Raw genomic sequence first — 16045 nt, forward strand, 5'->3', positions numbered from 1 at the left:
CAGGCTAACAGGAGAGGAAATTTTGGAGGTACTGAAATTCAATCAAAGAAACAACCATTTAACGTGTGTTCTAGAAGGCTGGAAACACAGAAAATGGGGAGAAAATAATGTAAAACATAACAGAAGACAGTGTGCAAAAACTGGAGGGAAAAAAAAAAGTCCTTGGATAGAAGGAACTTGCGGAGCAATGGCCAAAATGAATGCAGTAAAGGGCAGATCCTCATGATGGTTCAGAACTCTAGCAGTAAATTCAAAATCAATTAAAAATGCCAAAGTTGAGGGGCGCCTGGGTGGCTCAGTCGGTTAAGCACCTGACTTCGGCTCAGGTCATGATCTCACGGTCTGTGAGTTCGAGCCCTGCATCGGGCTCTGTGCTGACAGGTCAGAGCCTGGAGCCTGCTTCGGATTCTGTGTCTCCCTCTCTCTCTCTCTCTCTCTCTCTCTCTCTGCTCCTCCCCCGTTCATGCTCTGTCTCTCTCTGTCTCAAAAAAATAAAATAAACGTTTAAAAAAAATTTTGTTTTTTTAAAAATGCCAAAGTTGAAAAAATCTGCACAGTGAACAAACAAACGAACGAAACCACTTATACATAAAGGAATGAGATTCAGGTAACCAAAATAAGAAAAGAAAAGAAAAACAATAATATAAGAGTGCAACATTCAATGAGCAATAAGAGGAATTCTGCCATAAAGGTTTTCCCTGACAGCTAAGGTCTTCTGTTAATAAGCGTCACTCATTTTACACATATTCCAATCAGGAACATCAACATGGTATTCAGAGTCTGCTGGATTAAATCCGTACGCTACAGTGGCAGCATAAAAGGAAAAAGTTAAAAGTTCATGCTAACGCTGGCATTGCATTGTACACAGTGGTACCAACCTTGGCCTACCCACCATTGGTTCCTTGTTTTGTGACTAAAACAAACCCCCACTTGTTTAAATCAAAGTTCTTTAGATTTTCTTTTCCATGAAGCAAACGCAGATGTAACTGACATTTTTTAAACAGATGGTATGATGATTGTATTCTGCAGTAAATTATGAATCAATATCAAGTGTAGCCATTTGATTTCACTCACTTAAGACATTGGAAATATACTAGATGAACTGCTTTGCTTTTCGACTAGACTAACACCTCAAATGACTAATTCATTTATGTGGACTGCACATTTTATCTATATAAGGAGTGGTTTGTAGAGTAGGTTTGTTGATGGAAGACTGAGTTGTAAGACTTTTGTCAATGCCCAAATTCAGTGGCATTTGCAGTTCAGAGTCAAGGGTCCACCACATATAATACATAAAAAGACTATTTCTTTACTTAATGTAGCTTGTTGCAAAATAAACACTTTGGATATTAATGAAATTATAATATATTATATGAACTCTGTTTTAAAGGTTTATTTAGGTATAACCTACAATTAACTGCCAATATTTAAAGAGTAAAAGCATGCATTTTGATGTCGTTTTGAGAAATATTTAGACCAGTGAAACCATCACCATAGTCAATACAGTGAACAAAAGGAGCACACCAAAAACTTTCTTATACCCCTGTCAAACCTTCCTTCCCTCCTTTCCTCACCTATCCCCAGGTCTCTAGGCAATCACAATCTCCTTTCCCTCACTATAGGTTAGTTTGCATTTTCCAAGATTTACAGAAGTTGAATCTTTTTGGTCTGGCCTTTTTCACATGGCATAATTATTCTGAGATCCATCCATGTTGTACATATTAATAGTTCATTGCTTTTTATTGCTGAGTAATATTCCATTGTATGGATATACGAGAATTTGTTCATCCACCTGTAGGTAAAAATGGTCGTTCCCTGTTTGGGTCTATTACGTGAGAAACATTTGTAAGTAAGTCTTTGTGGTAATATATATTATGTATGAGTAAAACGGCTGGGTTTTAAGTAGGTATATGCGTAACAGTTGAAGGTTGCCAGGGGTGCCTGGAGGCTCAGTCAGTTAAGCTTCTGACTTCAGCTCAGGTCATGATCTCCCAGTTTATGGGTTTGAGCCCCGCGTGGGGCTCTGTGCTGACAGCTCAGAGCCTGGAGCCTGCTTTGGATTCTGTGCCTCCCTCTCTCTCTCTGCTCCTCCCCCGTTCGTGCTCGCGCACGCGCGCGAGCGCTCTCTCTCTCTCTCTCAAAAATGAATAAACATTAAAATAAGTTTTTTTTTAATATTTAAACAAAAAAGAAGTTGCCAAATTATTTTCCAAAGTGGATGGACCATCTTACACTACCACCAGCAGGGCAGCAGTGTCAACTGCTCTGCACCCTTAGCAGCAGATGAGAGGGTCAGTCCTGCATTCGGCAGGTTATGTAGAGACACCTCCTTGTGGCTGTATTTGCATTTCCATAATCACCAGTGATACTGAGTACCTTTCATGAGGTTAATTTGCCATCCCCATATTTTCTTTGGTGAAGCATCTGTTCAAATCTTTTTCCCATGTTAAAAGGTGAGAAAAGACCAAACAAACCTTTACCAATGGAAAGCTCGGGGTATGTTCTTGAAAGAGAAAGTTGATTTGTTTTCAAAAGTAAAGGATTTGTGTAGTTAAGTTAAGGGAATCAAAGGTCAAATACCAGCAGGGAGCAGACTGGGGATAATTTTTAATATCAAAAGAAATCTTGTGTTATTTCTGTAAACAACCGGGGTTATATTCTGGGATTAAATGGGAAAGTTAAGTCAGATGATCCAAACTCTCTTTCCTAAAACCTAATAGAGTGAACAAAACATAACTAAAAAATAGGAAAAAAGATTCCCAGCAACATTCATATGAGGGGTGATTGGACAGAGATGTTCCAGGAATAACACAAATTCCTTTCTACAGTCCAACTCCCTCTCCATCAAAACTGCACTACTGAAGAAAGCAAATGGAGAAAATTTTGAAAAAGACAACTACCATCATGTCCAAATTAGGAGAGAGGACAACCAAAGGTATGAGTAACCACAGGTGAGCTCAATACATGCACATTCAAACAAAGACTCCCCTGCACCATCTCAGCAGGGAGGAGGGAACCTATTGGGATTCCCCATTCTGCCTTTTGCTAATCTGGGAGGAAGCCAGGACAGGGAACATGAGCATGGAAAAACAAAAAAGAAAACACTACACAACCTCCACCAAAGGAGAGAAAAGACTGCTTGAAGGAGTGTACATAGAAACGTGTGAGAAAAGGCTCTGGGCTGAACTGTGAATAAAGTAAACTTTCTGGTTGTAAATGGATATAACCTTGACCCTTCTTGTGAGGCTTGCCTGACTTTTCCCTCCTCTGGGTCAGCTGGGAGAAGAAGTGGGGATGGGTAAAAGTAGGGAGAGGGAGAAGAGAAAAAGGCACTGGATACCTGGGGTTACATGTATGGTCAGAAGAAAGGTGCCTGGTATTCACCCTGCACTGGGAAAACAGTAGAAAACCTGAGGACACCTGCTTCTCCTCCAACAGATGGACCTATGACTCGATGGAACTAGCACTTATGAGAATTTTTTTAAATAAAAGAAAAAACAAAGAAACTAAATCTGCCCCAGAAACGGCCTACCGTCATTGGTTTTCTGGGTATTTATCTGTTTTTATAGAGCATGTAATTATTTGTGAGCTTAACTATTAAACTTGGGTTTGTTTACTGCTGAATGTTTTCCTATAAATTGATTAAAGGTAGACAGGTATGTTGACAGCTGTGGCTGTCCAGTCATCTTAATTATGGTGCACTGTTTTGAAGTTTTGCCTGATTGTCTTAGGGAAAAAAAATGGCCTCTTCATTCATCCCTACTCCCAACTTTCCTGCTATAACTTACCAAGGAATCACTTGTTTTCATAACTCCTGGCAGCTCTTTTTCCTCCTGGGGACCATCCAACTGAGCAGTATGATTGTCACAGGTATCACCTGGCTAATAAGAGAAACAAAAGCCATTTTTATTCAGGCATATCTGTCCCAACATGACTGTTTATTCAATTATTCATTACACAAACTCTATAAATGGATAGCCATGTGGTGATATACAGAGTTAATGACTGACCTGTGCAATGTCAAGGGCATTTGCCAATTCATCCACAATTATACTGATCCTCATAAATACTGTGTACTATAGCAGAAGTTGGTCTCAAGAGCAGACACTGTTAATTAATTACCTGCCAAAATCCACTTTTATTTCCTTCTTAACTTACGAATATCATGATCTGTTCCAAGATGCTACATCTAAACTAAAAAGACTAAAGTGTGATCATGTGATGGTTATGACCAATGAGATACAAGTAAAATCCTACTTGGTAGAGCATCCAGGAAGGCTAGTATTTTCTTGTTTAAGTGGATAGAATCTGCTGGCTGATGCTTCTTCCAGAACAGGGACATGATGCCTGTGATGCCCAGGCATTAAATATAAGCCTATAAGCATTAAATATAAGCCCACATGCTGCGTGGAGCAGAATGGAAAGATGAAAAAGTCGGTAGATTCAGGGACACCAGCCACACCAGCCTCAGACTTCTTATTTTATAAGGACAATAATCTCTAATTGTCTAAGTCATGCAGCTTACTGATAAAACTATGCTACTTTAAAATCAGACTTTATGACTTTTGGTAATGACTTATAAATCAGCAAAAGTAGTCAGTTTTTTTTTTTTCAATTAAGAAACTAGAAATACAGTAGATTGATGGTCTCACAAATACCTGTGACTGAACCAAACATTTCATTCCCATTCACTGAATATTGTAAAAGCTCTGATTTTCATTATGCAGCAAGTATATTTGGAGACTATTCCAATTGTGATCGATGGCATTATAGGCTTTGTGCATATGCTCTAAGATTTTTAGCAGCACTTGTGATATAATGGCATTCCCCCAAATAAGATGCAATTATTCTGTTCTATGATTGAAGCAACATTGTGCCAAATTAAACACACTGGATAATAGTGAAATCATAAACTTCTACATGAAACTTCAGAAACTGTTATTTTTCATCTTGCTTTTCCATATTTTCTAATTTTCCCCCAAAGTGTACACATTATATTCATAAGAAAAACATACATCTGTTTTGAAGTGAAAACAATGCTAATGAGGCAATACAAGAAGCCAGGTCAGGACAGAGGACTGAGGGCACACCAGTCCCAATCACTCAGAATTAGAGAACGGGATTGTAAGACCAGCTCCAAATGGCACTGGAAACCAACAAGGTGTACTAATAACAGGTGAGAAATTGTTAGAAATTCCTGGGGAATAAAACATAAATAATGTATTTCATAATTGCACAGATTTTAGCCTAAGAACAGCATAAAACAACACTGCTGGCAAGGAAAAGATAAATCTGCAAAAAGCAAACAGACAATCAAGTAACCTCAGTGTGAAAATTAGAAAGGGTAGGATGGGGCCCTAGCGGAACAACTGCAATAATTTATCGTAAAATGTTTTGTCAATGGAGAGGCCAGACAGACCTCCCAAAAGCTCCCTTTACACTGAACAGCAGGCAGCAGCTAAAAGCACTCTGGGTCCAGTGAACCACCTGCCATGGGTAGTAGTCCGAGATCAGAACTAAAACAGACCTCAGTATCAGGTTAGTCTGGGCCGCCATGAAAGACATGGAAAGGAGAATAATGGGAAAACATCAGTTTTGTCTTGGATAGCAAGAAATGAAATCATTTACCACTTCTCCCTTTGGTGTATGCTTGTGTGTGTGTGTGTGTGTGTGTGTGTGTGTGTGCGCGCGTGCACACATGAGCATGCATACTCACCCATATATACAGTGAAACTAACTTCCATTCACACAACGTTCACATACCTTACTCACTTACACAGTACCCGAAATCAACCTTCTTATTCGATAAAGAGTCCTTTGGGAAAATATCTATATCATGGCAGAGAAATCATACAGCAATGACATATCCTAAGTAATTAATTAGTCAACCTAGTCCATTAATAAATATAAATCAATCATTAAGAACCATCAGGCACCAGAGAAAATCAATGTTAGGAAAAAGTCACTCGTGAAGAAAAAAAAAAACCATTCTAAAAAGGTACAGTGATAAACATTCTGTGAAAAAGAATTGAGAAAAGGGAAAAGGCTTAAAATGAAGTAATTTCAGAAATATTTGAGAAAATATTGCAACCATAAGTCAGGAGTAACTATAAAAATAAAGGGAAGTGAGTGAAAAAGAAGGAGTTCTTGTCAATTAGCAGTATGACTACTGAATTAAAAAATCAATAGAGGCTAAATTATAACCACTCATGGCTAAAAGGAGAGTCAGGGATTTACAAAATGACATAGACAAAATCTACTAGCATACAGAACAAACAGAAAAAAAAGACAAGGAAATATAACAGACAATTTAAGAAATATAGAAGTTTAATATAGAGGCAATAAAAGGAAGAATAGAGAAAATGGAAATGATGAAATAATTAAAGAAATTCTGGGAAGAGAATGGTCATAACTGAAAGAAAAGTAATGTTTTTCAGAAACAAAAAGCTGAGTGCTGATCATGATTAAAAAAAAAAAAAAGATTTCATATCCTTATGGCAGTTCAGGTCTCCTGGGTGGCTCAATCAGTTGACAGGTCATGATCTCAGGATTCATGAGTCTGAGCCCCGCAAAGTGTTCTCTGCGGTCCGCACAGATCCTCTGTCCCCCTTCTTCTCTGCCCCTCCCCCGCTTGTGCGCATACATGTACCTGCTCTCTCTCAAAAATAAAAACAAAACTTCAGAAAAAAGATAAATGCAAAAGGCTTCCAGAAATGCAAAAATGAAAGGATACAAAATAAGATGTAGAGAGAAATCAAACTTCTCAACATTAGCACTATATGAAAAAGCAAACATTAATATTTAAAAATTTCTGAAAAATTAATTTAGGGCCTAGCACTTTGATACTCACCAATTTAGGATTTAAGTTTTTATTTTTTTTTTTATTCTTTTTTTAATGTTTGTTTGTTTGTTTATTTTATAGTGAATATAACTTATTGTCAAGTTGGTTTCCATATAACACCCAGTGCCCATTCCAACAGGTGCCCTCCTCAATGTAGGATTTAAGTTTTTAGGTATGAAAATTTAGTATCTGGAGAGATTTCTTGCCAGTCTCGCTCAAAGGATAAAAGGTACAATCTGCTAAGAAGCTGTAACATTTTGTAATATGTAGGATTATGCAAGTTAATATTTTTACTGTTCTCTGTAGTCATTCTGCTATGTTAGCCCTCACCATCTTCCTGGGAGAAAGAATGGTACTCCCTTTCTCATTCTATAAACTGCTCAGTAGTTCAGAGCAGGGCCTGGAATAAAACTTTAATGTCCTCTTCCGTCTTACTGCTAGATTTCTTCGATTGTTCGGCACCACAGTTGCCCCTTGACTCACCTTTAAAAGGTGATAAGACCTTCCAGGAATTGAAATTAAAAAAAAAAATAGTGAAAAAAGGGAAAAGAAACAAAATAAGCCTAGACAATCACGGGAGTCCATGGTTAGGATGGTGTGTTAAGTGTGGCAAGTAAGACTTCAAATAAGCCTCTCTTACATGCTGCCTTGACATCTGGTAAAAGCAGAAGGGCCATAAATGGTCTAACTACAAGCCTCCGTCCCACTCTGCTCCCTTATATAAGGTGCCCTAGCAGAACAATGCTCCTTATCCAGGAGGCCAGACACAATTCCTGCTTATCCTTCAGTAGTGGCTTTCAGTTCCCCATCAGCCTGTGGAATTATTCAAACAAGCCAATCACATCCTCCTATGGGAACCAAGGGGAGCCGTGCTCTCTTGATACTATACAGCCTGCTTGCTACAACCCTTGGTTATTCACTCTGTTCCCAAGTGCACCCCACATGTAGCTCTGTGTGGTGTCTGGTGTCCTCCTAACCCAAGCTGTGAGAACATGTGATAATAAATTGCTGTTGACCTTCTCTGTCCATTGTCAGGTGTCAAGCCACCCCTATAACCCTAGGGTGGGAATCCCTCCCTTACCTACAGGGTAAAGAGGAGGCAATTAAAAGAGAAGATAGAGTCAGCTAGGGTGAAACCTCATAGAAATCCATCATTTGAAAACACTAGTGTCTATTCTACCTGCCCCTCCTCTGGTGGTCTGAGGAGTCAGGGGCAGACAGAGGAATCACAACTCAGATCAAGTGTCCTGGTTGGAAGTAAGGTATGTAAGACTCCCTGTAATTCAGGAACAATCTAAAACCTGAGGACACTTGCTGCCAGCTCAACAGAAAAGTAAAGACTTCTGACTAAACGGAGTTAACACTTCTATGAGAAATATAATGAAATTGGAGGGAAAAACAATTAGAGACAAAATCTACAAAACGGGATTGCTCCCAGCTCCAGCTAACCACATTCCTCCTCCAGAACTTGACCTACCCTCAGGCAACAGAGGAGCAGCCAGAACATCAGGCCACATCCAAACCCTTAAGCAGCATTTGCAAGCGACAAAGGGCTAGCCTGTATTAGGACAATTTTTCGAGATCCAGACAGAATGTCCTACATAAAGTATGTATAAAATGAAAATAAACTGTACAGAAACTAAAGATCATCATCAGCATCATTATTCATCAGATCAAAAATGGTACAAGGGTCATTCTTAAAACAGCAAAAGAATCCCTCTTCCTCTACTAGGAAAGAAAAAAAAAAGTAGAGCTAAAGAGAAGGAAACATGAGTCATACCAGAGGAAAGTCTCTCACCATAAATTTCTGCTGCCATGAGTCCAAGTGGAGGCAGATGTCAATAACTCCATGTCTTTCTACGTCTCCTACTCTGGGCACCTCACTTCAGTAAGAGGACCTAGGCCTTAGGCCAAATGGTACAGATGATGGCATGGCATTCATCTCACACACTCACACACACACACACACACACACACACACACACACACACAGGCCTTCCACTGAGATCACTTCATTGGCAGTGATGAGCTCAGATTAGCCCTTTTTGAAACTTTGTACTAAGATAGACAAGGTGGGCTCCAATGAAAGGTGTTTACCTCCTGTGCTAGATAGTGCACTTTCCCCACCTCCTGTTACACATTGAAGATGCTACGGGGCTGTCCCCCAACAAAATATCTATCTGTAGAAAATAACTGAAACGTCAAGTATTTCATATGTAGAGAACTAAATTAATATTGACAGATACATGGAGAGTAGCAGAAGGTCTTCCACTACATGTTCAGCAAAAAGAACCAAAGTTTAGCTGATGACCCCGCTGACATTTTGACTTCTGGCTGGGGCTGGAACTGCAGCTGTGGTTTTGTTACTCGAAGTGCAGACAGGCCACGGAGTTATTTGTGGATTTAGCTATTTAATTATTCATTCCTGAATTTAAGAGTCTTTGTTTCCTTCTTTGTGACAAGGCAAGTAGGCATTTTGCTCAAGTTCTCCCAACTGCCTTGAAATAATTACTTTTTCTAACCTTCTTACTTTCAAGTCCCCTTGCTTTATCTTACCAGTTGACCATTTCTGCAGGGAATTGCTGATATCACTTCTTCATCCAGGATCATTTCCAAAAGAGGAGTTGGGATACAACAAAAATCATCTGGCTATTGAGAAAAATGAAAGTGCATTTTTATTCAGGTATCTTCTCCCCAGTGTCATTGTGCATTCAGTCATGAGCTCTGCATGACATGTGTCCATTCACACAGACGTGTGGGTACATCCATAGATTTGCCTGCTGTGCACTGATCACCGCAAGTAGCCATCCATCAGCCAACACTGAGAGCCCACTATATTCGGGGCACAATGACAGACACTCTGGTCTCTGTGGAGTATATTGTCAGCTGTTTACTCCAAATCCAGTCACCTGCCTTCTTTAACAGGATCCTGATTTTTTTTTTCTTTTTCAGGGACTTTTGTGTCCAACTAAAAAAGGTCAATTTCTTAGGCTCTTTTGAAGCTAAGGATGATCATAAAACATTTCTGGGCAATGAAAGGTAATTGGAATTCTACAGAGTAAGATTTCCAGGACACTAAGGTCGGGGAGACAGAGTAAGATGGTACAAGTTCCAGGACCATGGATATAGCGCTAGAAGTAGCCTGGCCAACTTGTAAGCATAAGGATGAAGGTTGCATATGAATGACAAAATAGAAAGACAGGAGGAAGATGGATCCATGCTACTGCAAAGGAACACCTACCTTACCTTCTTAAAGAGAGAAAAATACACCTGTATTTGTACAACTCATGATTTCTTGGGTTTTCTGTTACATGTAGTAAAATGTATATACAGGTGATATAATCAAGTTTTTAAAAACAGGGTGCATGACTATATTTACACAATTATGTCAGTCCCACCTCTGACTAGTTGTTTATCAATTATGAAATTGGAAATAAATTAGGCTGACTATTTTACTCAATTAAATGTGTTACTGAAAGGAACGTTTGATTCACATCTTCTAAATATTAGAAACAAATGTATTTGGGTCCCAGAATTCTGCTCATGATGAACAGTACTGCAGATCCTGTCACATATATCCAGAGGCTGATTTAGTATTTGTGATTTAGTGCATAATAGCTCTACTAACACAGGGGTTAAATATTTTATTCCTTTACAGTTAGAATTCCACTGAAAACTTTATTTATTGGATATTTAATTAAATCATAAAATTTTATTTGGGCCCATAGAAACAGTCATTTTTCACCTTGCTTGTTCATATGTCCTAAGTTTCCAGTAAAGATTATGTACTATTTTTATAATAAGGAAAAACACATTTTTTGGAAGGAACAAATATTACTGAAGAATCAGCACAGAACTGGGTCAAGATAGCAAAATGAACACACTGCTTTCTCCTCCCCCCACAAATCACTCAAAGTGTCAAAAGAGATACCTTTTTCAAAGAGGAGATCTAGAAACCACTAAACATTTCCATTAGCAGAACAGAAATTGTTGGATGTTCCTGGAAGATAAAAAGCAAGCAAGAATGGCTTGATAAGGGTAGAGGGAAACCTCGGCCTGAAAAATGTTACAAGAGAAAAACATATAGAAGATAAACGCTCATCTAGAAAAAAAACACATAATCAACACTGAGAATAAAGAGAGCAGTAAGGCATCCCCAATTCAGAGGCCAATGGCCAAAGTGACCGAAGAATGTTTTTCTGAACAAAGCAGCCAGGAGAGCTTCCCTCCCTCTAACACTGAACAGCGGGCAGCAGCTAAATGCAATTCCAGGATAAAACCCAACAAGTGTCCTCTTGTTGACAACATGACCACTTGCTTTGGCGGGGCGGGGCGGGGGGGGTGTGTCCTGGTATAGTGGTCCTGGACAGAAAGTTAAATTGCCCTTCATTGGGGCCTTCTGAAAGAACACAGGAGTTTAAAAAGGCAAGTTAAGCTTGCCTGAAAAGCAAAAAAAAAAAAAAGTAATTCTTTAAGATTATCATTACTTTTGCATTGATACTATATTTGTGTGTCTTTAAAGTGAAGTGTGACAGCTGACTGACACATTTCACCACTCACACAGGTCCAGACTGCTATCCACCAGGAGAGTTTTAGGGAGAAAATAAGTCTACGTAACTGCATAGGAAATATACAGTCATTACTTATACTCATCAATCAATCAATCAATCAATCAACCTAGCCCTGCATTAATAGGAATTAACACCCAAATATCCAAAATCAACTGAACAATAGTAATGTAATGATGCCAAAAGTAAGCAGATGACCCTGAAGAAAACAGTAATTCAAGGAAAAGAAGACCACCTTGGAATTTAAGGTTTAGGGCTATTGCAGCCAAGAAACAAGAACAGATCACTAAAATAAAGAGGAAGTCAGGGGAAAGGAGATGCCTCAGCAAATTAACAATACGGCTGTTAATTTTTTTTTAATTAATGAAAGGCAGAAGTATTGATACCACCATGAATATACGATGGTATTATGGTATTACAGTAAGTTACGGATATAAAAAAATGAAGTGGAAAGGACAGCCACAGATACACACAAACCAAGCCCGGAATAACAAGAGAACATTTAAGAGATACTGAGGTTCAATCCAAACAATGCAACAATTATCTAACGGGAGTTCCAGAAAGAGGTAAGTGACAGAAGGAAGGGAATAAATACTGGTTTTAAATGTTAGAAGGCAATATGCAGAACCTGAAGAATGAATGAGCTCTCATATTGAAAGAGCTCTTTTAGCGGTGACTAGGATGAATGTTTTCAAAAGGTAAAACTGGTGAAATTGCAAGGTTCCAACAATAAACATAAAGTTCAAAAAACTTCCACATTTGTATATAAAGGAACTCATTCCTCATTGGTGGAGATACTGTGCTTCCCATAGACCAACAGTACATGAGAGAAGATAATGAACGAGTAGCTCCAAAATTCTGGAGGCAAATTATTCTGAGCATGGGATTCAGTGTGCAAAATACATTAAGAAAAGAGGAGTGTAATCTACATATCTATCTTTTAAATTACTGAATTTATATCTTCACTAGGTAAGTACACGGGGTCAGATTCACATGCCTAAGATTAATGCAAAATTACCTTATGACACTTATGATGTTAAATCTTCGTTAAGAAAATGAAATGGAAACTTTAGGTGATTTTCTATCAATGTACGTAAATGATGACAAAGAAAGAAACAGCGTAGGAGAGGATATGTGGTGGTGGGGGGGAGACAGAGAGAGAGAAAGGCCTAATAGAGACAGGGGAAGTGAAGGAGGGGGAGACATTGAGAGAGACAGACCAGGGCTGACAGATACTTTGGGCAAGAGAAGGAGGGAGGGATGAATTGGCATTTATGCTGTCAAATTCAGATAGGAAATTTTAAAAGTTTAGGTACTTTTCTAAGAAACTTCCAAGTCTACTTGCAGAAGCAGATGCTGATTTTTTTTTTTTTTTAGGAAGAAAGTCTGTGAAGATGTTTATTAGGCCTGATAGACCTGTAAACTTACCATATTTTTTTAAAACGCTAGATTTATGTATTTTTTATGAAGAACAATCTGAATTTTGTAATGCCAGGCTTTCACTGACTTCCAGGTGCTGCGCTTCTATGGACAGCACAAAGACCTCTACTCCCTAGAATATATGGATTTCTTTTCAACCACTCTCCCTGTTGCACACCCATTCTCTATTCACTTCAGAACTGGGGCTTCAGCAGCAAGACTGGAAGGGAGAAGAGGAAGGTGGGCAGGGGGAAGAGCCCCGGGGGAGCATTCCCTTTATTTACCACAAATATGGTCCTTTCTCTGCCTTTGCTGGAGTTAAACACCAGTTTCCTGCACCTGCATGTTATGGAGAAGTAACAGATCTTTCGTTTCTTTTTGTACTTAAAGCCCCAATGAGTAAGTGCCCACTTTATACTTCCCTTTAGGGTCTGTGGGAAGACCACTGTTTCTATGCATCTAGGAGTCCAAAGTTTTTGGAAACCTAAAGACACACTGAATGCATTTTCTTCAGTACCTGCAGGATTCGGAGAAGCTATAGATAGTTAACCGTTTGGCAATTTGCTAGGGAAGAGCAAAAATCTTAGCCTGAAGTAGTTGGAAATAGAAATAAGAAAGGAAGCATGTAGGTCAAGTTGTTAGGATTCTCTGAAGACGATCTGGGACATACATGTGAAATGACTCAGGGAATTTAAATCAGCAGGGTAAACCTTTTCTTTCATAGGCACCTTGGCCAGGACTCACATGGCTGAAGCCCTTGCTTCAAGTTGTGGGTGTTACCTTGACTCAACTACAGCTACAGAAAATCTCCCTTCCAAAAAGGTACGGGTTTCAGCTAGATTGTAAGTTCGATCAGCACAGAACTCAAAATGCACTGCCTCAGGTATATAATTTTGTACAACAGAAGATTCTAGAACTGTACTGCTCAGTACATTAGCTGCAAGCCATATGTGATGATTTAAATTAATTAAGATTAAACAAAATTAAAATTTCAGTTCCTTACACTAGCTACACATTGGACACACTCTAGCTACCCATATTGGACAGCACAGAATTAGATCATTTATTTCCATCACTAGAAAGTAAGTTCTCAAGGACACTGCTATTCTGGGGCATTATTAACACAAACGCAAAGGTTAACCTGGAAATGTGAGCTACCCTGGCAACTACCCAGTGTGATGAATATATCTAAGAGAAGACTAGACTTACAGATAACCTAAAATAACTCAAAGTGGAGAGTGCCTTCAACCAAGCCTCCTACCCAAATATCCTTGAAGTTTTAATTTATGTCATTATTGATATTACAATTAAACAGATAAGAAATGTAAATCAGAGTGATTAACTAACTTGCCCCAGGCAACTCTCTGTAACTGCAGAAGAATATCCAGTTTCTTTTTTCTATAGACTAATTATCCCCAAAATTTGAGAATCCTATTTGCATAGAGCCTAATATAGGATCTTGCACAGAGAATGTATCCGGTAAGTATTTGTTGCATCAATAATGCAGTTATTGATTTCAGTGATGCAATGAGTGAATGAATAAATGAGTGGTAAGGCAGAGCTAGCAGCAAAACCGTCCTAGCAAGAGGAGAACATGACTAACACCATCAGAAGTAAAATCTGTGGCCATGGAATTGCTAAGGGTAAGCTGGAATTTCAACTAGCCATTTCTCAGAAAACATGTGATGCTTTCCTTATGGTTTTTTGAATCACTCTCTTGCCCACTTAATTAATGTTGGCATCTTTCACTTTTTACCATTTTAATTTGAACATAAAGGCTACCCTACCCACTCTCCCACTCCAACCTCCATTTAAAATTAACTACCCGAACTTGCTTAGAATACTTTGGGCCCACTTCTCTGGGGCTCCTTTGCCTGTCCACAGAATTTCCATTCAGTGTTAGATTTAAGTAAAGGCTCTGTGTATCCCATCCATAAAGATTTGCTCCATTACCAAGTAAGATATTCTCCAACTCAACCAAGAAGGAATAAAAAAGTGTTGAGGGAGGCTGCTGTAGGAGAAGGAATGATCGCTTAAGTTTCAAAGTTGTAAAATTTGCACTCTTCTGTCTGCTTTAGTTTTCTCTAAAAGAGAATGGCCAACTTTTTCTAATATTTTTTTCACGTTCTCCCCATCGCCCCTAAATCAAAGCAAAACTTTTGAGCCAAGTTCATTACTTACAGGAGATTCGCTGACTCCAAAGATGTCTCTGACATCCCTAACAGATTGCTTGTTCTTTTTTCTCATGGTTTGAGTGTAAGTATTGTATCTCTTTTTCACTGCAGCTGCTTGGGTTCGAGTCAGCGTAGAGAGCAAGGCTTTGCCATCCTCCTCTTCATTACCCGAGATCAAGGTTGATAAACCCACATCTTGCAACCACTCTTCTTCGAGTTCTCCTTCTGTCAAATAACATTACCAAGGAAAGGTCAGAACATTCTCCATTTAATTAGATGGCATGTATATCTATAGGCCTGTGCATATCAGTGAATAAATAGTAAACACTATATTAAGACCAATCTTGGACCCTGAGGGCAAGTTAGGTGAAATAAATCAGACAGAGAAAGACAAACACCATATGATACCACTTCTATGTGAAATCTTTAAAACACACACACACACACACACACACACACACACACACACACACACACACACAAGCTCACAGATACAGAGGTAGGTGAAATGAGTGAAGGGAGCAAAAGGTACAAACTTCCAGTTATAAAATAAGTAAGTCATGAGGATGTCATGTACAGCATGGTGACAATAACACTTAATAATACTGTACTGCATATTTGAAAGTTGCTAAGACAGTAGATCTTAAACATTGTCATTGTAAGAAAAAAAATTCTGTAACTATGGTGATGGATATAAACAAGACTTATTGTAGTGATCACTCTGCAATGTATACAGATATCGAATCATTATGTTGTACACCTGAAACTAATGTTATATGTCGACTATACCTCAATTAAAAAAAAAACACCATCCTTTTTTCCAGGGTAATTGTGGGAAAGGCCTATAGGAATTAATGAAAAGTCTGTATGATATTTTTTAAGTAAGTCAAATTTTAAAGTATTTTCTGAGAGAGTAAGGTTAATTGGCATATTTAGTAAGGTAATTTTCCTTGCCAGAAAGTTAAATATAAACCATATCTGGACTCCCAATTTCAAACAATGATAAAATATGAATACTTAAACTAAAACCATAATAGAATAAG

At 38.6% G+C, this 16045-nt stretch overlaps 1 protein-coding gene across 7 annotated transcripts in view; it reads right to left on the reverse strand.

The window, feature by feature from the left end:
* ARHGAP28 (Rho GTPase activating protein 28) overlaps positions 1–16045 on the reverse strand; it is a 226245-nt gene that overhangs the window by 61447 nt on the left and 148753 nt on the right. For 5 of the 7 annotated variants that reach the window (XM_047827012.1, XM_047827011.1, XM_047827006.1 and 2 more), the window contains 3 exons: positions 15010–15227; positions 9398–9490; positions 3789–3881 (listed from right to left, as the gene is read on the reverse strand). In XM_047827012.1, coding sequence (XP_047682968.1) covers positions 3789–3881; positions 9398–9490; positions 15010–15227 — 404 coding nt within the window. The remainder of the gene's footprint in view (positions 1–3788; positions 3882–9397; positions 9491–15009; positions 15228–16045) is intronic. The other 2 variants (XM_047827008.1, XM_047827007.1) reach the window with 1 other exon arrangement.

This window comes from Prionailurus viverrinus, chromosome D3 (assembly GCF_022837055.1).
Source record: "Prionailurus viverrinus isolate Anna chromosome D3, UM_Priviv_1.0, whole genome shotgun sequence".
NCBI classification, from domain to species: domain Eukaryota; kingdom Metazoa; phylum Chordata; class Mammalia; order Carnivora; family Felidae; genus Prionailurus; species Prionailurus viverrinus.